The following is a 23,946-nucleotide window of genomic DNA, read 5'->3' as shown; positions in this document are numbered from 1 at the left end:
TGTGGAAGTCACATTTTTGCTCATTTTTACTATACATGTTTAGACTCAAATACACAAAATCTGAAACACTTGTCAGTTCTAAAAAAACCCATCTGTTTCCACAATCACCACGCTGGCAAATGCGATACTGCAGTTCATTACTACAGATAAAGCATACAGTGCTGCAGAGCTGAAGGACTTTAAGACAAGTTATAGCGAGTTGTTTGATTAAATAAGAATAAATAAAGGCTACAAAGACATCCACAAAGGTTGTGCTACAAATGCAGGTTTTGAGAACTAAGAAACTGCTGCAGAAACTGAGCAATGTCTTCTACAATATCCACTACAACTTTTCATTATCTTTCTTCACTGCTCAATACCATTAGCATTTAGATTCAAATACTTTCTATTTACAAGAAATAACAAGTGATGCAGCAATCTCTACAATGAAGCCATGGAGAGAGGTATGATTGTGGCTGAGAACAGCCTATTAATAGCATGAAGATCATTCTAAGTACAGCCTTAACTTTGACCAGCTGCATGAGCTGTGTTAATCGACTGCTTCACTGTGGAAACAGAAAAGCAGTTATTTTTTTTTTTTCCATACTTCTTAATCGCAATGGATGAAACTGATCATCTTTATTTTCTCAACAGTTTCCTAGAACAGCCACATTCTAGGAAAGCAGGCAAGCTTAGAAGACCAAGAAACTCAATCTGGAACTTTAACCATTTCAACAGTTACCAATTTATTTTTATATATAAAAAAAAGAAATGGTAGCAACGTAGAATACAGCAATATTTCCTGGCTCCACACACGCAGGTTGTGAACATTCCAAGCAATGTGTACATTTTGGAAGGAGACTAGACAAGATAATTGACCAAAATGTTACTGAACACAGGAAGATTTTTTTTAAAAAAGGTTAAAAATTAGGTATCAATATTGTCCTTTTAATATTGCTTTCATTACTGAAGACTGAAAAAACACTTGACTTTACAGACAGAGTTAAAAACAAGAAGAATAAGAGGAAGGCTGCTATGGCACTGCCATTCAGTCATAAATCATACTTAATATTTGCATACTTGATAGCAGCATTCTCCCACAGAACCATGTAAAACTACAGGAAGAAAACAAAGCAAAAAAAAATATGGCAGTTTTCCATCAGTATTCAAAAACCTAGAATGAAATCACTAAGTAGATGAACACTCATTGAGAATTAATTAATATGTACATTCTTGACTGTTTCCCATCTTGTTCCGACGGAGTTGTCAAGTGTCAGCTTTGTGTATTCTATTTTTGGCCAAACTGAGTTTTTCCAGTTCACAGTTCACTGCATGCTTGGAATAAAGAGAGTCATTATAAATCCTTCTACACAACGAACTTTAAGTAGACAGCTGAAAATAAAATGTACTACTTGTAAACACACAAAAAAATACAAGCTCTTTCTGTTTCAAGTGAGCACTGGTTCAATACAGATTATCTTCGGTATCTACCTCTTTCTCCTCTGTCTCTGTCCCGGTCACAAATCCTCTCCCTCTCCCTTTCCCTATCACGGCCTCTGTCACGTTCTCTGTCTCTTCTATTATCTCTAGGACGGTCCCGTTCCCGCTCTCGATCCCTCTCCCGAGGCCTGCTTCTCCGACCGCTGACAACTGCTTGTGTGCGGCGAAGAAAGTCGTCTACCCTCATGTCATAGTCGTGCTGCGATGAAAGGACAGCTGTTTATTCCCCTTGCCAGGTGAAAATCCCCTCCCTGTCCTTATCCACAGGACTGGCTGAAACTCTTGGGAAAGCCCAGTATAAAAATAATAATTAAAAACAAAACAGCGACAGCAACAAAAAAAACTGAAAACATGCATCCGCAAGTTTCTTCTCTCATCTTCAGGGCAGCACCATACATCTGTGTTTCTAGTGTGCATGAAGTAGAAAATAGTAAGATGGGGTTCAAATGCCGAGATACCAGCGGGAGACCTGAAAGCTAAACAGCTTTTGAGGCCAGCTAAAAAGTATTCAACCATCCACTCTAGTTTTTTACATCCCTTTAAGAGTTACAGAACTCTGTTAACAGAGAAATTTGTTTTGTGCATAATTGCATGCAATTATAGAAGACCACATCCTTATTCAAACAGCTTCAACAAGAAGGAGTTCACAGCTTGACAACTGGATACTCTTTTAAGCAGACAGGTCAATTTAAGACCGCATTCTTGTAATGTTTCACTTCTACATGACCTGGAAGAGAGGTTTTCCAACAATGCTGAAAATTTCTTGTCAATCTAAATGAGTTATCTTTCAAAGGAAAACTAAAATGTACTTATAAGATCTGTATTTTCCAAGTCAACACATTTCAGGTTAGGCTATCTACATCTGTACCCCAAATTCCTCCCATTTCTCATCTAGCCTGAAGACTTGTCTCCCCCTGTCTTTGTGGACACTTACTACTCGTTTGTCTCTATATCTTGCTTCATGTGGTACAGGATGATGTCCTGAGTATGGAGGGTGAGCTTGAGGTGGAGGTGCATGGTGCTGATAGTAAGGATGGTGTGGTGGCTGCTCCATACCTGGGTACGGTGGCTACAAGAAAGTTAAAGGCAGTTTGTTTTATGTTCCAAAACAAACATATGTATATAATGCTTAGTGCTGGGAATACAAATAGAGTTTACTTCAATTCAGGTGGAAATACAGACACCTAAAAATACAATTTCTAGGCTATGATCAGATGTAACAGGATATTTCTCATGAAGCGTGCATGCTTTATCACTATTCTACCATTGATTTTTCAGAAGTCCAGGGAATACCCTGCCCAGACCCAAAACACACCCCTTCCCCATATCTACCTTAAGATCACACTGTAGGTAAGCTTTTGCTACCTAATTCTGTTAACTGCTATTTATTAATGATCTATACATGTAACATTTTTGTCCCAACTTGTGAATTCTCATATTCTTTTCAGTGTCACACCTACAAATATATACTGTTTTACATGAATAAGCTTACTCAGCAAGGCAAACTATTCAACAAAATGCTATCTGAATATTATTATCACTATTTAAAACAAGGCATCTATTTACTATTCTACTCCCTTTCTTTAAATGACCAAGGCCTTTCTTTCAGATATTACTGAAGCATTTTGGCTTGCATCCCTGTTCACAAACAAAATAGGTGGAAGCACTGTCAGCTTTTAGGATATTTATGCAATATGCAGAATGAAGAAGGAAAAGTGACAGGAAAATCTGAAGGTTTAGCTGTTTTAGCTGTGCTTGATAAACCACTTTCCTCCCAGTCTGACAACATTGTTCAATTCTTTCAGTTATAAAAAGTCAGAGCTGCATTTCAGATGAACAAAAATGAGAGGTATTTCCAAGTCTGGCAAAGCCTTTGGCTTTCACAACACACACAAGAGCCAGAAGACTTGTTACAGTTACTCAAAATCACTACTCTAGCTCAGGGTTGTAACAAAATAACTTGTTACAATGACTTTTTTCTCACTGAATGAAGAAACCAAAGCTGAATTTAAGTATTAGTATCAGTTAACATAATTGTACGTAAGTGTATTCAAACATATGCTCATCTGGACAGGGAAATAAATGCATTTCAGTGGAGGTTGCTATACAGCATGTCTTACTTTCACGATGCTGTACAGTATGTTCTGCTACTTTTCCTCATGCTTCACTGCCCTAACCAAGTGTTAATGCAAGCCAGTGTGTAACACCTCAGCATGCCATGATCCTATGCAGCCAGTCCAGTACTGATACATGTACTGTCTGAAAGAAAGCCAGTTACTACAAATCTTTAACTGAACACAAAATTGTCATACCCTCCTGTGTGGGCTAAAAATAAGGGTCTATTATCTCTTCTGAGCTTAGGGTCTACCCCTGTAGGTTCGATATAGGTCGGATTCTCACTGCTGTACTGCTAACTAGAATGACAGACTATTACTGAATAAAGTAAAAATACAAAATAAGTTATATAAACTTTACACAGTTACAGCAGCGATACATTTTAGGATAAGGAAAGGGTTGAGCTCAGATCAGATATACTAGGCTCCCAGAGCAGGGCACAGAAGAACAGCCGTGCTTTGTAGAAAAAGACAAAGTTGAACAAGACACAAACCATTCCTTGCCACGGTGGTGGTGGTCCCATGCTGTGGAATTCCCTCACGTAATCATTGTAGGACTAAAACGAAAGATAGGGATATTAATATTTGTGACAGGAGTTCTTCAGAAATGCTGAAAGATGGATATAAGTTTCCCCCAAAATCAGCATGCTCAAACTTACCCCATTTAAAAACACATCTCGTCGAACTCCTGAAAATCGTCTGTTGGGAATAAAAATTTGCAGAACTAAATTCACGTTATCCATACGGTTAAGTTACCAGGACATAAAATGAATAGCATGAACACACCTTACCTGTCTACTTCAGGATACCTGGGATCCTTTATATACCCTGTTCAAACATCAAGCAGTATTAATTTACCATCTCATGATAATAATCTTTAAATACATACTAATTACAATCTATTATTCTTCAGCTATCGAATTGTAACAGGTATTACCCACTATATTCAGTTTCATAATAACTATAGAGAACTTGCAATTTCTTGTAAACAGTACAAAAATAATAGCATAATATAGTAACAAAAATTGTATTTTACATATATAGTATATACACACTCATAGGAACTTGCACACAGTATAACTACATCAAATAACACCCATGCAAACAAGACTTGGAGTTTTATTCAAATAAAGCAGGCATGCCTACAGGCTTGAGTACTGTCCCCAGACAGTCACCACATGGCCATAGCTACTTCATAACTTATTATTCCCAGCAATTCTTAACACCAATTTCATAATAGGTCTTGGACATACAGTTACACAGCTAAAAAAGTTAAAAACAAACAAGCTAAAACGACCTGGAAAAGCCTCACAGGGTAAAGAAAGGTTACAGCTATTCAAAATAGTGCAAAAACACCAAGCATGCTTATATTGCTAATAAAATAATGCCTTTGAATTTCATTAGATTTTACATTTTTGTTCTGTACTCTAGATAATGGTCTTGGAAAGCCAGGAAGCAACAAGTGGTTTTTTTTGTTTGTTTTTTTACATCAAAGAACACTAAATTTGTCAATGTTGTCAAACTGGACAGATGAAAGCAGACTCTGAAGAAAGATTTAGAGATCTACTACTGAAATAAAGGTATATTCCCAGTAACAACAAAGCAAGATTCTGCAGATTACAACTGACCATTTTCTTTAATGTTTGCTTTCTGAAAAATAAAAATCTGTCATATTACCAGTGTTGTTTTACTGTAATTGCAAAAGCTTTTCTGGAAAGTAGCAAAATTGTTTTCCCATGCTTGTGATCAGACCCTGTTATAAAATGCAGTGAAAGTTTCTCTTCTCTTCCTCATGTCAAGCTTGTTTAAAAACAAAAACAAACAAACTTCTGAAAATACAAATGATCACAAAACCAGCATCTCTAAATACAGCCTGCTACTCGTACAGCCTCAGCTGTCTTTTTCAGCTGGAAATTTATGATAAACATTTTACTCTGACAATTACTGCATTGACAAGTAGCAGAAACTAATTCTAGTGATGGGCAGGCACTTCAACTAATCATATTATAAAAGCTTTTGAGAGGATCATGCACAAAAAATTTACACAATTGTGAGATTCTTAAAAGGGCACGGTCTAGAATAACTCATCTCTCTCTCAAACCACTAAACTCTTGCCACAGGAATTCTGCAAGAGGTGGGTTAAATCCCCAAACCAGCACATAGGACAAATCCTTTGGGTTTTTTTTTTTTTTTAGTTGTGTGATTTTAAGAACTTGTTTTTATTTTAACCCAGCCACATCAGAAATTCACTTTTAGAACTTGTGAGGATGGACTAGAAGAGCAAACACTTGTGAACTAGCGCACAGAAACCTTCACAGTAAGATATTAACCTGGTCTTTGGTGAAACTCAGGGGGATAGTCAATCCTTGGTTTCTTCCTGCTGTTATGAATATCATAATCTTCTGGTCGACGCCTACACAAATTAGATATCAGAGATTAAACAAGGCTGTTTGGAGCATTTGGCACAGCAGAATACCTCAAAGGAACAGCTTGAGCTACCCAGGATCTCCATTTAACCACTCTGAATTCCATTCCATTAAAAAGATCCTACAGCTTTAAGTACAAACTCAAGTAATCAAGAACAATAGTCAAATTAAATACACTCTTCTTGTATTATGCTACGGGTGCTATGGTAGTTAGGAAAGGAACTCTACCCACTGGTACATTTGTAACAAACAACAGGTAACAATTTTATCTGAAAAAAGAACATAAGACTTATGCTTTAACATGCCTTCCACATTACATTCTGAACTAGTCTGTTGGATAACAGAACTTAAACTTCTAAATCCAATTAAAATAAATAGTACAGTATATAATTAGTCAAAAGGCACAGACATCACTATATTTGCCAGCTATGGAATGAAGGTTCTATTAAAGGTTTTTTTTTTCTGTACATTTTAAATAAAACTGTACATTACTTGTGAAATGGCTTCTTTCACTGTAGCTTGTCTAGCTAGGTGGGCCAATGGTATTTCTAATTACTTCTGTTCCAAGCAATTTACCAGTAATGCATCAGTGCCATCAGGACAGGAAGCTCAAGAACACTTTAAGCTCCCTAATTAAAATAATTAGGGCTCTCTTCTACAAAAGCCATCTTTTCTGTAAGAGAAGTGTTATCTGAGAATCTTATTCTCAGGGAGAAAGTCTGTTTATGAAACAGTTACATTACAGTTACTGTTATGTTTAATACAGAACTGAAAACTGGCTGCTAACGCTGCTTCAACAAGAAATATAAATACTAACAGGAGACTACAATGCTAACACAGAAGCGTTTCTGAACACAAATCAGCTACACATCCCTCCCTCCCCCAATAAGCAGTAAAATTACTTATGATGAAGACAAGAAATTGATACTTTCTTGTAATGCTTAATTACTGTGCAACTTGCTTGCTGAGTAACAAGCTTTCTCTTTACGAAGAGCTATTTTTCCTCCCCCTTCCCAGTTTCAGTTTTTAAAGCCCCCTATGCCCAGTTAAAATGAAATCAGATTCTTTACTACAAGAAAAAAGCCCAAAAACCAAAACAGTTGTATCTACAGTAAAATCAGATCAAGAAAAACAGAAGCTGGTGTAAAGAATAAACATACCGCTTTCTTGTAGTTTTGAGAGTGCATTTACGACCGGTATAAAATATGATAGAAACAGTTCATATAGTAGTCCAACTACTGACTTTAAGCTGTAAGCCACATACATAAATGGAGGCCCTGGCAGGCATGAGAAGGTGTGGTGCTGTTATATGTATAGTTTGCAGTCCATTGCAAAACCTTCACTTGTATATACTTTATTGCACTGGAAACCTCTTAGCTTAACTTCACAAGCCATCTTGGTGTTCAGTCCTTTAAAGCCAAAAATAAGGGGGCGCTGCCAGGTTTCCTCCTACCTACTCGTTACAGTGTCCTTTTTTTTTTTTTTTAAAGATCAAGGAAATGGGGACTCTTGTTGGGTATCTGTACCTACCACAGGACGTTTCCACAAAGAGGAAACTTAACCAAAGGTTTCAGCCCAAATCATACAGTCTGTATGCAAAGTGGCTACACAGGGAAAAGGTGTTTGGCAGAAGGGCTATTATCAGTTCTTTGCAAAGACTTCTCCAATTCTGTAACAAGTTAAACCCCTTTTTCCTGGAAAATGATGTTAAGTTCATATAGCAGTGATCAATAACCATGTCGATCCTCTAAAAATACTTTAAGTCCACAGGTACTGCCAGCATCTGGAAAGGTTGTATATACAGACACAGCAACAGCCTGTTGGTTTGTTGCCGGGTCTCCAAGGGCCACTCGATCCCTTTTGGAGAGAACCTATTGTTTTCAGAAGCTCAGCAAGATGTGTGAATTCAGTGGTTACATGTTAGAGAATATCTGCCAATGGGGTTAACACAGCACGGTGACACAATTTGAAACAGTCCCAATAATGCTCCTCCTCTTGAATATCAAAATAAATTAAATATTTTATCCTCAAAATGAGGCGGCATCTTCTGAAAAATTATAAGTGCTCCTTATAAAAGTCCCATATTTGATAAGGCTTATCCAGAGACACACCTGAAAGAAAAGGCTTTTACAAGATATTAACACATTTTTGGCATATAAATATTTCCTTCTCTCCATCTAGCCTCCTCGTAATAAATCCAAGCTTACCTACAGCTAGCGTTAAACATTTTGCATTATCTCCACAAATTATCTAGTCTAAACTAGATGGTACTTTAAGAGCTTTTTTTTTTCTGCAAAAGCAAAGATCCCCATTTTCCTCTTGAATAATGACAGACCGGGAAATCATGTGAAATCCTCAATGAAGCCACAAACTTGTCCATGCAGCTTGATTTGAGGATTTTCTCTCTTCTTTATCGCAGGGAAAGCTTTGTCGAATCACATTCCTCCATCACGTTATTCTGATACATGTGCCTACTATCAGTCCAAAGAACGTTTCTAACCTTCCCACGTCCCGAACGGGGTCTCGACGAGACGGTCGTCCTCTTGATCGGGGTTGTGAGTGCATTCTTCTCTTGTGCCTCATTTTATGAATGAGTTGATACAAGTCAATACTTTCATCAGGAGGGAACAGAAGACAAAGCTGGGTTCCACATTCCGGCTCAATTTCCTACAATTAGTTAGAATTTCAGTAGTGGTTTATAAACCAAGAAACTCTCCTCAATTACATTAACAATACATATCTAAAACAAAACCCCCATAAAAAAAAAAAAAGCTTCAAAGAGATCTCAGCATCGCTACAGACAGAGCAACATTCACTTATATTACCTTTGACTCTTCAAGAAATACTTAAAAGTTTCATAAAATAGTCCAACACTCAGGGTAACCATATCTTCCCATTAAGCATCCAGGCCACATCACTGTTTTGCTACAGTATCAGAGGACTGTTTTTCACCATAAAGAAAATGACCACCTATTACGGACAGAAAAGCAACACACGTAGGAGAAAAATCCATTCTAGCTGCACATACAAATCCGTGGCCTGATGAAGTTGACTATCACCACTCAAAAAAAAAGAGATGTTCAGTCAGTGATTGACAAATCCATGAAAATAGCAGCAGCAGTCAGAACAAGCAAATCACATGTCAGGATTATTAGGAGAAGAGAACAAGAAAATGATTGAAATAATTCTAACACACTGAAAGTTCACGTTCCACCCATACTCCTGGGGTGTAGTTCTCATCCCCTTGTCTTTACAAAAGAAAAAACAAAAGCAGGGGTGCAGGGACAATAGAACTGGAAAAACTTCAAAGAACGTGACAAGGATAACTGCACAAGTAGAACAATTCTTATACTGAATGACTGAACAGATTGTGACTGTTCAGGCTAAGAAAAAAAATGGAGAAAACTGTAGGGCATAGAGGACAACAGCTACAATAGGAGAGTGACACTGAGTTGCTTGGAGGAGAGGGACAGAGAAACTTGCTGACCACCTCTTCTGGTACAAAAACCCAGGGCTATTAAATGAAGATAGCAGGAAACAGCTGCAAAACAATTGAAGAAAGTGCTTTCTTCAACCTGGTGACTAGCAGGCCTGGGGAGCGTCCTGGGAAGTATGCTGTAGATATAAAAATCTCACATGAGTTCTAAGGGTAAACATATACATCCTCAGAATAGAAATCCATTGGGGGTTACACAAAATGTAGATGGGTAAGCGAGAACCACTTCAAGAAATAACCCAAGCTGAAAAACAAACATCAAACAATGCTTGCCCATTACCTAACAGTAGAGCAATTTCATGAAAAATTAAGAACACATCTAGACTGCAACTCTGCAGCGGAGTATACAAAACATTAAAGAATATATTCTTTATCATTTAAGAAAAACAAAGTTAATAGATTTTTTTTATAAAAAAGATCCCACTAAATTTGAACAAGATAGAAGATACTGTTTTACTTCTACTACCCAACAAAGTAAATGTGTCTATGAGCAAAATAACACATGAAGTATGCATTTTTCCATTCAGTATGGGGACTGTGCAACTCCCATCTTGCCTCTGGAAAGCAAAACCCATTATTTTAAATCAAGGCTGGGTTACTCGATTACAGCAGCAACACGTCTGCACTCTAGTATGTCTGACAAGACAGAAAGCTATCCCATTTACAATTTACTAGCACACATTTGATTACGGTAGAGCCTATGTCCTAAGATAGACAGGGGAAAGGAAAAATGCACTGAAGAACACAGCTGGAAGTATCAGAAATTGTTCTTAAAAAAAAACCAAACAACTGATGCTATACAGGTTTGCACACCATACAATCCACGACATATTACATTTCAATCCCAAAAATATCAGTTTTGAAGCATCAAAACTGTTTATCACAAAGACAACAAGAACATCAGCAGTCTTCGGTCTTCTTGTTCCTTGTTTCCTAACATTAAAATTAGACAAATGCCTCTGTTACAGGATACAACAGTGAGTAAGCGATCTAAAGAGATTCCAAATCTACACATATAAACTGAACAAGCACTAGAACATACAAATTATTAAGCAAAAACCTAACCAAAACAAAAAACCAACATTAACAAACCTGTCCATCGCGTCCAATCTTTACCGGCTTATGTTCGTTCCAAGGATTGGTCAGGTGAGCAGACTTAGTGAACGGCAATTCACGCCTAAATATGCAAGTAGTATCATTTATAGTTTTGTCTTCATATTGTTTATTTTAAAATAATTTACACAATACAGCATAGCATAACAAATAACCGTTACCCTTTGTACTGGTAGGTCTCTGAATGAATGCATTAGTACCAGAAGAACTGAAGATTTGAATTGGTATAGTCTATCCTATGACAGCCTAGTTAACAGTGGAATAAGTCCACCTCATTAAAGAAATCCTCATCTTAGTAAAATACTGAGATAGTGTCATAATAAACAAGTACAATCTGAATATGCTGACTAGTCTCTGTGAGACACGGTTTCTTTATACACTACCTGCCACTGAAATAAAATCCAGCATGTGATCTTACTCTTAAGCTAAAGTATCTTTGACGTTACAGTAGGTAACATCCCATGGTTCTTTCCAACATCAATTTTCCTATAAATACAAGTAAAAACTCCTCTGTATTTATTCTTTCTGCCAGCACCAGAGCTCATGCAACCATGCACTAAATCTCATAGGACCAGTTTGTTTTCTTCAAGATTTGTAATTGTTTCAGTTCTACTCATTTATAGAAATTAATATACTGCTCACATCCCTATTATGTGTCTCTACTTATTTCGCATATTATTTTAGAACACAAGCATTTCCTTTCTTTAGCCAGATGACGTACATCAAATGAACACAGGAAAAAATATCCTGCAAGGATGGCTGTTTGCCACAGCTGCCTATCAAACTATCAGTTGCTTCTCATCAAGAACTTCAGAATACACTTTCCCAGTTTCAAGGTAATATATCAGTGAAGGAAAACACTCAAGTGTTGAAAAATCTCTAAGATAATTAACAGACACTCAAATACTTGTACACCAGGTACAGATCTGAGTACCACACTCAACACAGGGCATAGGTATATGAAGGATGGAAAATAGAACTCTATCACAAATAAATGATACAACATACTGTTAATAAACAGAAACATAAATGAACAATTATTTACCTACAAATCCAGTCAATTTTAAAGACACCTCCCAACATTTTTGCATTCATTCCTGCAGGCAGCACCCAGTGTATAGGTGATCCTCCATGATGGGATTCCGAAGACAGTCGTGCAAATCCTGGGGATTTCACATCAAGTGTAACAACTAAAAAGCTACTACACAGAAAAATCTCACCTTCACTTACCTTACTAAATGCTCATCTCCCTTACCTTGGAATTTGCCACTCTCCCTTACAGAAAATATCAAAATAACACTCCTCGCTGATCTAAATGCAGCATTAAGCTTCTTTTCATTCACTGGAAGTGTTGACCATACTCCCTAAAACAAAACAATCCCCAACCCACCACCAAAAGAGTTAATGTCACGTGGTTTAGCTGACAGAAGACATCAAGTACACAGCTTAGGTGAGGAAAACAAGACCAAGCTAGTGTTCAGGGATAAAAGATAATAAGACAGAATGGTATTGTTAAAATCAGTTATCTTGGAAATTACTTTTAACCTGCTTCATGATAAAACTTATGGAAAAAGATTGCCTTGTCTTTTTTTGAACACTGTAGATGCATTGACCACTTACAAGATTTCATTTGTAATTACAATAGGTAGATGAATGTATTTTACTTCAAGATTTTTAAGCTGTGTTTTAAGTGACCTTTGCAGTTCATGTACTTTTTTTTTTAAGAAAACACATTAGGAAAAAAAAAAAGAAGCACCTCTGAGGAATGCTCCAAAAGTAATGCCTCCGATTTTATGATGAGGTGGATGCTGGTGTTACAGCAGCAGAGGTTGAACCTTCCCACCAGCATCCCATTGCATTTCATTGCTGTGCAACACAGGAGCAGGGAGACAGTCTGACAAAATAGTTTCTGACACAGAAGCAAAGGTTTGTCATCAAATTCCTCCATGCACAAAAAGCAGTGCTCAGTGACATTCACCAACGCTTGCTGAACATTGATGGAGACCAAACAGTGGCCATGAGCACAGTGAGGTGCTGGGCGAGGTGTTTCAGCAGTGGCAACAGTGGGTCACCTCTACAGGCTCAGATCTGTAGGAGAACAGCGTGCAGGCTCACATTCATTGGTGGCAAAAATCAAAAACTAACAGTTGCAACTGTGCTTTTCAGCATTTATCAGCTGAGAACTTGCTCTATCAAATAGAATTACTATGCTTTGTGGTAGTTTCCATGGAAATAAACAGCAAGTATTAATTTCAGAATGACCTATATATAGGTCATATATATAGGACCTATATACACACATGCACACACACGAAAGGAGGACAGGTAGATGTGAATGACACCCCTGTTGGGGCAACAGATTAGCAGAGCCTTGAATTTCTTTTAGCAAATGGGCAGACACTGAAGACACCAGACCAACATTTTAAACTGGCAATACAACCCTAAGTAGTTTGTTCAGCAACCCTCATCTTCATCAATTCCTACCTTTTCCCTTCCACCAGACATCTGTGCAGCCATATGCAGAAAAAACCTCAACCAAGCTTCAGGCTAGCAATTGAACTGTAGAATAGCCAGCCTGCTACACTAATTTTCAGCAAGATCAGCTCCCCATTTGATTTCTCAGAACAAGTTCAGAAGAGAAGCTTATGCTGTGATCAGTATGCTCCAACTTCAGCCTCAGAATATTTTCTAGTAGATAAAGAAACTTATCTTATACCAAAAGAAAGGACAGCAAATAACATGTTTTTATGTCCTACGCTGTGATCAATTACTACTTGTCTGACCTTAGGACAAGCCAATTTATTGGAAGAGTCCCCAGAAAAACATTTGTTTTCTTACTCACTTTTAAGCAGATGCTCACTGCTTTAGAATCACAGAATTGTAGGGGTTGGAAGGGACCTCTAGAGATCAAGTCCAACCCCACTGCCAAAGCAGCTCCCTAGACCAATTTGCACAGGTAGGAATCCAGGCAGGTCCTGAACGTCTGCAGAGTAGGAGACCCCACAACCTCTCTGTGCAGCCCGTGCCAGTGCTCTGTCACCCTCACTATGAAGAAACTCCCACACGCATTTAAACTGATGCACAGGAAGTTCCACTCGTGTCCATTTCCCCTCACACTATCGCTAAGCACTGCTCAGAAGAGTCTAGCCTCGTCCCTTTGCCTCCTGCTTCTTAGGTATTTATAGACATAGATCAGATCCTCTCTGAGTCTTTGTTTTTTCAAGGCTGAACAGACCCAGGTCTCTCAGTCTTTCCTTATAAGGGAAGTGTTCCATGCCCTTTATCATCTTTGTAGCCCTTCGCTGGACTCTTTCGAGGAGATCCTGATCTTTTTTGTACCGAGGAGCCCAGAACTGGACACAATACTCCAGGTGAGGCCTCACCAGGACAGAGTAGAAGGGGAGAATCACCTCTCTTGACCAGCTTTTTAATACACTCCAGGATTCATTTGGCATTCTCGGTGACCAGGGCACACTGCTGGCTCATGACCAACCTGCTGTCCACAAGGACATCCACGTCTGTTTCTGCAGAGCTCCTATCCAGTAGGCCATCCCCCAACCTATACTGGTAGTACATGCATTTATTCCTCCCTAGGTGCAAGACTCTACGCTTGCTCTTGTTAAACCTCATTTGGTTCCTTTCTGCCCAATTCTCCAGCCTGTCCAGACCAACCTGTCCAGGTTTGTTTCTGAAATCTCACTATGAGACAGAACAACTTCTTACATTGGCTACACAAAAGTCAACTTAAGAATGCTGTGAATCACATAATATTAAATACTTATGCATCCTTTCTGTTCTGCTTCACTAACAACTAAACACTGCCTCTACAGCAGCTGATAGATACATACAGAACAGCAGGTAATACCACACTGCCAAGATTTAATGGAGGAATCCCAGAGAAACAAAAAAGCCTTATACTCCAATAAGGAGCATGTACACCTCCATACACCTCCACTCACAGAACTTCTGCCCTAAGGAAGCAGCAATCAGGGTGGTAGATCACCTCATTCAAACTATTTCTACCAGTAGCTTCTAAACAATGTTGCAGTCTAGGCAACATGCATCTGCTCACTACAGATTCCAAAGCTCAGCATCACCAGAGATGCCACATTCTCACTGATCATCCTGTACCATTTATAAAACTTATCTGATCGGAAAAATCTAATACAAAGTGAAAATTGCAAAGTATAACAACACTGAAAATGGAAAGCTCCCTCAAATTGATGGAACCAGGCAACCCATAGTGCTGAACTTGTCCAAGACTACCACTTGACTTAAACCATATTCTGGAAACAGTTATTACAACTTTTTTTTTTAATAAAAACAGCTTTTCAAAAAAGACAAAAATCATTTTCCAGGACATCTGAAACAAATTCAATGCACTGATTACAAGGACTAATCTAAATTCTTGTCAATAACTAGACCTCCATTCTCTTGTATGAAAAAATGAAACATGGCGTATATCCACAGTACTTCACAACTGTTCACTTTAAAGTGATCAGTTTTACAGAAGAATATCGTAGAGACATTCAGAACATACCATGAGGCTACAGTGCCTCAGATAGGCACAGAGCACAGGAAACTAGCTCTCAAAAAGCACTAACCAGCTATCCATTGGTTGCCATTCTCTCGACAGTTTCAGAGTAGATAAAACTCCAGGCTTCACTCACTCACAGCTTAAGGCTCCTTTTTAATTATATAAAGAACAGTGACAATGGCCTAGAAACTTCTCTAGGTTACAGTGGAAGCAGAGTTGCTACCCCTAAAGAATCAGAGCAGTAGCTTTCATCATCGCCTCTACCAAGATCTGAGTAAAGCAAAGAAGCACACATCATAAAAAAAAAGCATATTGGTATAAGCTGTTTTTGAACATACTCGAAGTTATCAGTTTAAAGAAAAATTAACATACCTTTGCTTTAGCAAGTGAAACGTTTTCATGGTTATTACTCTTGATGAGAAAAAATCTTGCATCTTGGAGAATATATTTAAGTTTACTTGTCTGGTCTGAAAAAAAAAGCGTGAAATAAGTTTAACTGTAAAAATTCTGTTTTCAAAAATGTTGCTGTAAAGCGCAGATAGTTATTTGCCTCCTTCAAAACAGACTGTATCCCACCCAATTCCTACCTACGTATCAAAGCAATCAACCACCCAACTTGAAATTTGAAATCTAAGCTGTATAGTAAAAGATGCCAAGGGAAATCAAACTAAAACTTAAGATGTTCTTAAGTAAAGAAAAAACTAAAATTAGCAGGATTCAGTGATGTTCCGATATATAAGACTTATTTCCTTCCTTGAGACTCTCTGAATGAATAGTGGGAAACATGTATCAACAGTAATCCTCCAACAGATAATACTGATACAGTTCTCTTTTTAAATGGAAGCACCTCATTTTTTGCATTGTTGTTTCTGTGAGGAGGAAAAACGGCTGAAATTTTTGCATTACACTATCAACACACGCAAAAGTAGCTTAAGATTCACTCATTATGTTCACAGTTAGGGCCTCAAAATGCTTTATATCGGAACATTACTACTTACACATAATTTAATGAACAGAGACAATGGCTTGCTGTGGGGCATGCATTAAAAATTCAAATTTAAATGATACCTTTTTGGACAGCACGAACGGAAGATGATAATTTCTCATGCTTCTTTTCTGAACCTGTGTTTAGCCAAAGTACATTTTGTTCAGATTGAGCCTTAATAGAGATAATATACAATTTCTACAGCCTTGTAACATACAATTTTCATTCATGACAAATTATGCTTACTGGCGCGCACCCACACACACAAAAAGATACTGTTCCATGTGCACGAGTGTTTATTTGTTTTAATTCTTGGTTTGGTTTTGGGTTGTTTGGTTTGGGTTCATTTTTTAAAATAGTATTTGAACAGTTTCCTACTCAGAAAACTAGTCACTGAATCATCATCTTCCAAGTTTTAAAAAAAAGTGAAAATTCCACTTAAGCAACAGAATAGCATTAAAGTAACAAGAAAGCCCACGCCCCCCACCCCAAAGGTATTCACACACAACATGCCAGAAGTCAATACCAAATTATACAAAGCTACATCCCCATAAATCTCTACAGCCAGTTACATTTATTTTAGACTACTCATTAAGATTTGATGCAAGTCAGGATAACAAGCAATAAAAGGAAAGAATACCTGCATAGGATTCCGATGCAGAACTTCCACTTCTATCAAAAACAATTGGAGAGATACCTCTAGCTCTCTTCCTTTCCTTCTTTTTCTCATCTAAAAAAAAAAAAGCAACAAAACAAACAAAAAAAAAAAAGCAAATAATACCAGTTCTTCAGACATCACACAAGAGGCAAAATTCAGATGCAAAGTACTGAAACAGGCAAATATTCATGATGGTAAAGCTAGTGCTTGGATTATACATTAAAATCCTAGTTGCTGCACCCAAAGCAGCATTTGCTTCTTTTGCATGCAAATAGTCAAGCTTTTAATTCACACAAAGAAGACATATGCCACAAACCTAGAAATTGCAAGCGAAGCTGAAAGACAGAGTTAACCTCCAAGGTGTTCTAGTAAGGGTTGGGTTAGTTCTCTCCAACCTTCAGTAAAATTTACACCTCAGTGCACAAATTCTGACACTGACATGAGCTTGCTTGCTCAAAGCTTAACAAAATGTCAAGAAGTTTGAAAACAAAACACTATAGCACAGTTATTTGCACTCTATAAAGATGAGTTATACTACAGACCTTTTTAGAACAATTATTACATAATTACTTGTCTTTAGGTTACACTCTTCTGTCAGATAATTCCAAGCAACAAAGCTGAATCAGAACACAGATGTTAAGCAGGGTGATTGCCTGATGACTTCAGATCAGGAAGCTAAACAAGTGGAAACTTTGAAATACTGTAAATCTTTCTTTTAAGAAAAATTTAAACTGTACCAAAGTTTATTGACTCCATAGCAATTACAATAGAGATAATCTTTTTCAAGGCTTATTTGATCCAAATCTTTTGTCTGCTTACATAAAGACAACTAAGGGGAAGAATGTTCAGCTATACTCAGAAAATCGGTTTGTATGAACCTGAAATCCTCCAAACAATGCAGTACTTATGTCATTAACATCTCCTACCTATAACTTAGCACTAGTCACTCTAAACAACTGTGAAGCATTTGTTTCTAGTTTTTGCTCAAAACAACTCCTATTAGCTATTAAGACAAACTTAGAATAATTTCAACTTATGTTGAAATGTGTAGAAGGCAGATACTGCCTAAGCTCAACTACCAAACATCATACCTTCCCTGGTGAAGACAGTGCTTTGACTGCACCAGTTTACCTGGTTACTCAACTACATGAGTGCAGAATAGCTTACCTCCAGTTTAAGATAAATTGCTGGCAAATAAATATGAAGAAAATATTAACTAAGAAACCATTAACTATGGAAACTACTAACATTTCAAAGCACTGAACAACAAGGTCCAAGCAATCGAGAACAATATGAATTTTCAGCATGAAAATCCTGGTATCTGCAAGTACTAGTACAATGAGAGATCACTTTCCAGTAGGATTTTTCCTTCCCTAGAATATTTTGATATCAAGAACTCAGTAACTTGCGTTGCTAGAGATTACTTAACACATGTTCATTAAGTGAAAATTAGCCAAACTCTCAATGGCAATGTACTTAGATCGGGATGCTAAATGTCACCCACCTGATGCATCTGAACCAGATGCAGATCTGACTGACCCATCTGTGAAAGAGGCGGATTCAGAATCAGAATCACTGGCTTCACTTCGCGTGTCATAGTCATTTCCTTCCTTCTGATCTCTCTCATCCTGTTCATACTCTTCTTCATCCTCTTCTCCATCTTCTTCCACCTCTTCATCCTCCTCCCCTTCATCATCTTCCTCTTCTTCCATTCCTTCCTCCTCGTTTTCTGTATTGCCTTGTTCAGAAGAGCCACTGCTACCAGTCTCATGATCCGAGCAATACTCCTCAGAATTAACCTCTTCTTTAGAAGAATGGCTGGATCTGCTTGGTCTTCTATCCACATCATGTCTGATTCTCTGATGTTTAAAGAAAAAGTGTATCAGTGGTCACATAATATTGTTAGGATGCACACACAGTCCTAAGAGAATGTGCCTTATAAAAGCCTCAGTTGTTTTATTTATAAGGCAGCAAGAACATTTAATACCTCTGAACCATCTGGTGTGGAAGACTTTGCCCTTCTGTCAATATCCCTCTTTCTCATACAAGTCTTCTCTGGTTGTCCTTTATAAGAATCCCTGGAACTGCTCGACACACGTGTTTTTCGATCACCATCTGGGCGTCTGTTTCTATCAGACCTCTGGTACTCCTCATTCTTGTATTCTGATACTGGCTTTCCTTTTGTAGTCACTATTCTCTTGTTATTGCCAACTGACGAACTAGGAGGCTTTGGCATCATCTGCCTCGATGAATGCACGGAAGGTTTTTGTCTCTTGCTTTCAGTGTTTTCCATCCTGTCACTTTTTCTTTTTGATCCTTAAATAAGAAGAGATATCAAGCTCAATGTTATTTTGTGTAACAAACCTAAACGCCAACAGAGACTCCTGCTTTCTCTAATTCTGGTAAACACCTTGTTGTGTTCAGTTGTAAGCTTACTAACAACATTCAGAAAGACTTGTTAGGAGCAACTAATGTTGTAAAGTATAGTACTTTAAAAAAGCAACTGATCCCTTAGGTTTAAACAAATGCTTTTGATATTGGCCTAAAGCTTTATTAACAAGTAAGCTAGAACAAGACTTGTGGATCCCCTTGCTCCATTTCACTTTGTTAAAGCAGTTAAGTTAAACCATGAGTACAGTCTTTTCTAACAGCAAATACACTCATCACAACGCAGACTCCACAATTACTTCTGAAGCAAAAAGTAACCTAGTTAAATGCTTGTTTGGAAGGTCAGGTCGCCTTGGAAGACTTTTTGGACTCTTAACTCTTTGAATCAGGTTCTAAAACTTCAAAGACTTAGCCCTAAGAAGACAGATTTATTTCTTCTACAACTTACACTTTTACAGAAGACATCAACTACAAAAGTCACCTACCTTTTTTCTCACTTTTATCTTGTTCGCTGTCTGGGTTATATAACTCATCATCTTGGTCAGGAGCATCAGTTAAAATGTCATCCAGAACATTTAGTTCACCATCTGAAAACAAAAAAAGTTAAGAACAACTATAAAGAGTCCGAAGAACACTTCCTTTACAGATCTGCCACATAACAAAAAATAAAGTTTGCCAGATTTTACTTTTTCCAAAATTTTGTTTAGATGCATGGATTGAGTAAAACCAATAGAATTAAAACATGCCACAGGATGCATATAGATCTCTGAATAAGGTCCAACTTGGCTCTTCACATCACACTTTGCAGGAAAGCTGACCTATAAGTGGAAGCTTAATAAATGTGCCTGTACAAAATTTGTAATAAACACAAAAATCAGTAAGAAACTGGAATATAGTCTGAGTGCCATCAGCAAAGTGAAGGGACATTTCTACTCCAAATTATTCCCCCTCTTCTGTCCTGATATTTTTGTTCTCACTGTTACGTTCAGAAGGGAAATTTCTGATTGACCTCCGAGGAAGAAGCCACAAAAGGGCAAGATAATTTAACAGAAAGAGCATAAGCTAGGTCATCCCACTGAAGAAGCAGAAAGACAAACTGCTGAAAATCAATTCTGAGTTGCTGTAAAAAAATCTCCAAAACTAATTCACTTTGATCACCAGAGCAGGAAAAACAAAAACAAAGAAGATTAATGCTAGAAGCAGTAGATGACCATACTTGCCATATAACTTTTAAAACTGGTCGCTGCTTCCAGCTGCTTCACTTTGAATGAAACCAGAAGGGATATGTGGTGATTCTGGTGAAAGGGTTCATGGGATGGAGCACAGCAAATCAATATTCTAATTGCATTAAAAATAAGACTGAATTATGCCTTAGCACTTAAGGGGAAAAATAAGAAAGCATTTATTTTGCATTTCATATTATTTCTCTGAAATTCTGAGCTCTTTCACTCTACAATACTGTCAGTGATTTTATTTTCTGTTTTAGATAACAAAAGCAGAGCAAACTCCAAGGACTCAGCTACTGACATTATCTGTTGAAGGCACAGTGTGCAGCATTATAAACAGGCTGACAGAAAGCTGGGAAAAAGCAGCAAAAAAAGTCATTCTAAGTTTGGCAATTTGATTATCTCAAAACCTTAAGCTGTAACACAAGATAAGTTTTACAGCTTGGCATTAGAAAAAGATAACCCACGTCAGAAAGAAAAGTGACTTTTACAAGCTCCTCTCTTCTATATACACCTGAATCACCACGCACTAGCTTCCCTGCTGGCATTTCTGTGGCAAGGGAATGTAGAAGTGGTCTCTGAACTGCACAGCTGCTGCTGATGATGCAAAGGAGGTGGTGCACAGAGAGGGTTAAGCCTCTCCCTGGCAACATGCAAAGGACATTCAAAGGCAATGCAAAGTTACATTTTAATTTTCTCAGGAGCTGACCTGTATGCTTGCAGATACATCCACATCCAATAACCTTGCTGTTAAATTTCTAATCTTTAAGAGACAGGCTGATGGCTGCACAACTGCTAAACATGATTTGCAATTTCCTGTAACGCATCATATTTCCTTACAAAAGACTAGGCAAGTTCACAACATAGGATTTTATTACTGAAGAATAACAAAAATTAGGTGTACTAGAATTAAAATCACCCATTTCAGACCACGAACAGCAAAACTCAGCCTTGTTTCTGTTTTAGGGAGGCAACAGCATACTCACATAAACCACATTAAACCTACCTACTGAAGTTGCATTAAGAAGCATTCAAAAATTTGCCTATTAGTCAGCTTCAAAACAAATGAGAAAAGGATAAAAATTGAGTGGAATAAGCAAGTCTGACTCCCTGATAAATGCTTTCAGAATTAGGTGGGCCTGATTTATAGTCAGAACCCTAATTAAGTACCCCAGGGAGAGAAGGAATGGTTTCCAACCCCCCCCTTTTCTGTGATGCATTTGACTCTTAAGAATTTTCCAGATGTATTTAGCAGCCTGCTGATGCAAAAAGGGCAATGTGACCACATAGCTCCTACCCATCACCTACATCAGGCATAGTGCTCAAACGCCTTCCATAAAATGAATGCGCTCACTTAACTGTCACTGTCAGCATTCAATTGGACCAGCTAAATTATCTCAGAGAGTTCAAGATAAGCATCAAGAAAAGCACAAAAAAAGAAACAGAAAAACAATAGAGGGACAGATTTCTTACAGTTCATCTCTGCTGAAGGGGGAAGGTCCACATGAGTCCATTTCACTACAGACACTCCCAACTGGGCTCTCCTGCAACTCATCTTATGTTGACTCCGGGATGTGTTGGATCCCTCCATGAACAAATTTAACTCACCTGAAACAGCAGGAAAGTCACCTGGGGAGAGTGTTTTTCCTCTGCTGGCCAAAAGAGTTAGATCTATTCAAGGAAGGGTCCAAACAAGAATCTGAATTGGCAAACAGAGGGGATAAGACCAGGCAATTCAAAACGGAAAGGGTCAATGATGATTATTTCCACTTTCCCTAAGCAGTGAAACAGCATTTCTCTCTTGAAAAGAGTATAAAAATAATATCACATTTACAGTAGAAATAAATTCAGTGTAAGCAAATGTGCATTAACATATACTATTAAGTTAGAATCAGCTCTTTCAGAGCGTAGAAAACAAAAAAGCAAATTAAAATACAAAACAAAAAAATGCTTCTTGTCCGTTACTCGTGACTTGATCAGTCAGTGACTAAAAAAAAATAAAGAAAAAAAAACAAACACATCCTAACAACAACAACAAAAGGCAAGCCTGACAGAAAAACGGTTATAGGAGTTGAAATTTAGAAAGTCTATAGTAAATAATTCCATTTCACTGCTTTACTACAATGGCAGCTCAAGTCTGTCAAAACAGGCCAATTATATCTAACCTCCCCAGTTTTACAATAATAAAGTCAAGAATTAAACATCAGAAATACTTACTCATCGTCTCTAACAAAACCTAGTAGGAATTTTAAACACAATCTGGTTTCAGAGTAAACATTAAACAAAGCAAACTTTCACCACTCTGACAAACGGTCAAAGACATTTCAGAGCCTGTAAGAAGGTTTATGGGAAATGCATATTCCACAAAAATTCAAAATAATGCAAACCACCCCACACCAGCAGTGACCCTTCACCTTTTTCAGAGAGCTGCTATAATCTGCGCTAACCACCAGAAAGCAATCTTCTACGTTTGAATTAGGTTTTAATGTCTTTAAGGTCAACATAGTGAGGAACGATTTAGAATACGTTAACCCACGGTACCTAGTAACCTTCAGCGGTTCCATAAAGGCAGTTAAAGCAAATAGAAAGTACCAAAAGAATATCCTAACGTCAGTTTCTGCTGAAATAACTCTATTCCTTCCTCCCTCCCCCGCCCCCAAAGAAAAAAATATATATATGGCCGAAGTTCCCAGCATATTTGCAGCAAATAGGACGCCTCCAGCTCAGAGATGCCTACCCTGTTGAGCACGGCTCAGCTCGCTGACCCAGTGCCTCACTCCCAGCCCTCCCCCCCCCAGTCACCTTGTCCCGAGTGGGCCCTGTCACCTCCAACGTCCCAGTGCTCCCAGAAGCTCCTGCCCACACAGAGGGGCCGAACCACATCCTCAGACTACGGAAACCACCCCCAGCGAAGGCCTCCTGCCCCCACCCCCCTCTTCCCACGGACGCTCGCAGGGCGAAGGCCCAGCACCACCAGCCGAGCAGGCCCAGAACAGACGGATGGTTCGGACAGAAGACAAGCTCCAGAACCACCCGCTGAACCCGGCTCCTAGCTGTAACCCCCAGATACCTTTCTCCTCCCGGCTATCCCCCGCCATCACCGCGCCGCGCTCAGCGCTTAAGATGGAGGCGCCCTCTCCGAGCACGTAACAGCTCCCGCTCCCCAGCATGCACTGCTTTGTTTACGCACTGAGCGAGCGCCGCCGCAGGAGGGGCGGGGAGAAACCGGCGCGCGTCTGCGCATGCGCACTGGGAGGAAGGCGTTGAGCGCGGCGCAGCGCGGTGTGCGCATGCGTGCTCCTGGCATATTTAGGGTAGCGCGGTGCAGTTGGAGCCAGGACTTCGTTGTGATGTTTACGTGTGGTTGTGGTCTTGCTGGTTTTTTTTTTTTTCCTTTTAGCAAGCGGGCAATAGTGAAAGAGGAAAAAAATATGTATATAACTCAGGGACATGAAGAAGGAAAATAAAGTTTTGCATTTTCTGTTTGAGGAGGGACCCTTGTATGGTGTTCCTGTGGTGGCTGC

The 23,946-nt window shown here is 38.5% G+C and overlaps 1 protein-coding gene across 7 annotated transcripts; it reads right to left on the bottom strand.

Annotated features, from left to right (window-relative positions):
* Window positions 1–679: 679 nt before the first annotated feature.
* YTHDC1 (YTH N6-methyladenosine RNA binding protein C1) lies at window positions 680–23,587 on the bottom strand. Of its 7 annotated transcripts, none has more exons than XM_065736799.1 (18): window positions 23,225–23,312; window positions 21,896–22,030; window positions 19,682–19,783; window positions 18,796–19,124; window positions 18,313–18,667; window positions 16,791–16,880; window positions 16,234–16,287; window positions 15,538–15,632; window positions 11,884–11,992; window positions 11,674–11,791; window positions 10,608–10,692; window positions 8,520–8,686; window positions 5,924–6,006; window positions 4,385–4,421; window positions 4,253–4,292; window positions 4,088–4,150; window positions 2,414–2,548; window positions 680–1,678 (listed from the first exon to the last, which is right to left on the bottom strand). In XM_065736799.1, exons 2-18 carry the CDS (start codon window positions 22,011–22,013, stop codon window positions 1,454–1,456), a joined length of 2,205 nt encoding a protein of 734 aa, XP_065592871.1. In that variant the 5' UTR covers window positions 22,014–22,030; window positions 23,225–23,312; the 3' UTR covers window positions 680–1,453. The 7 variants fall into 7 exon arrangements, 6 of the variants coding, with proteins under 6 accessions (XP_065592871.1, XP_065592869.1, XP_065592870.1 ...); XM_065736794.1 differs by lacking the exon at window positions 23,225–23,312 and adding an exon at window positions 23,493–23,580 and having other exon boundaries at window positions 681–1,678; XM_065736796.1 differs by lacking the exon at window positions 23,225–23,312 and adding an exon at window positions 22,640–22,730 and having other exon boundaries at window positions 681–1,678.
* Between the last annotated feature and the right edge of the window lie 359 nt (window positions 23,588–23,946).

Source organism: Cyrtonyx montezumae, unplaced genomic scaffold (assembly GCF_038088225.1).
Source record: "Cyrtonyx montezumae isolate F1298 unplaced genomic scaffold, pur_monq_1.0 scaffold_2, whole genome shotgun sequence".
Lineage (NCBI taxonomy): Eukaryota > Metazoa > Chordata > Aves > Galliformes > Odontophoridae > Cyrtonyx > Cyrtonyx montezumae.
The sequence above is the reverse complement of the archived record's forward strand: the minus strand, read 5'-3'. Positions and strand labels throughout refer to the sequence as shown.

Excerpts from the sequence above, each read along its gene's own strand:
- YTHDC1 (XM_065736794.1), bottom strand. The coding sequence starts at position 23,520 with ATGGCGGGGGATAGCCGGGAGGAGAAAG. Across the intron at positions 11,792-11,883 it reads GGAGAGTGGCAAATTCCAAG|GATTTGCACGACTGTCTTCG; the intron begins GTAAGGGAGATG and ends TGAAATCCCCAG. Across the intron at positions 2,549-4,087 it reads CACCACCGTGGCAAGGAATG|CCACCGTACCCAGGTATGGA; the intron begins GTTTGTGTCTTG and ends ACTTTCTTGTAG.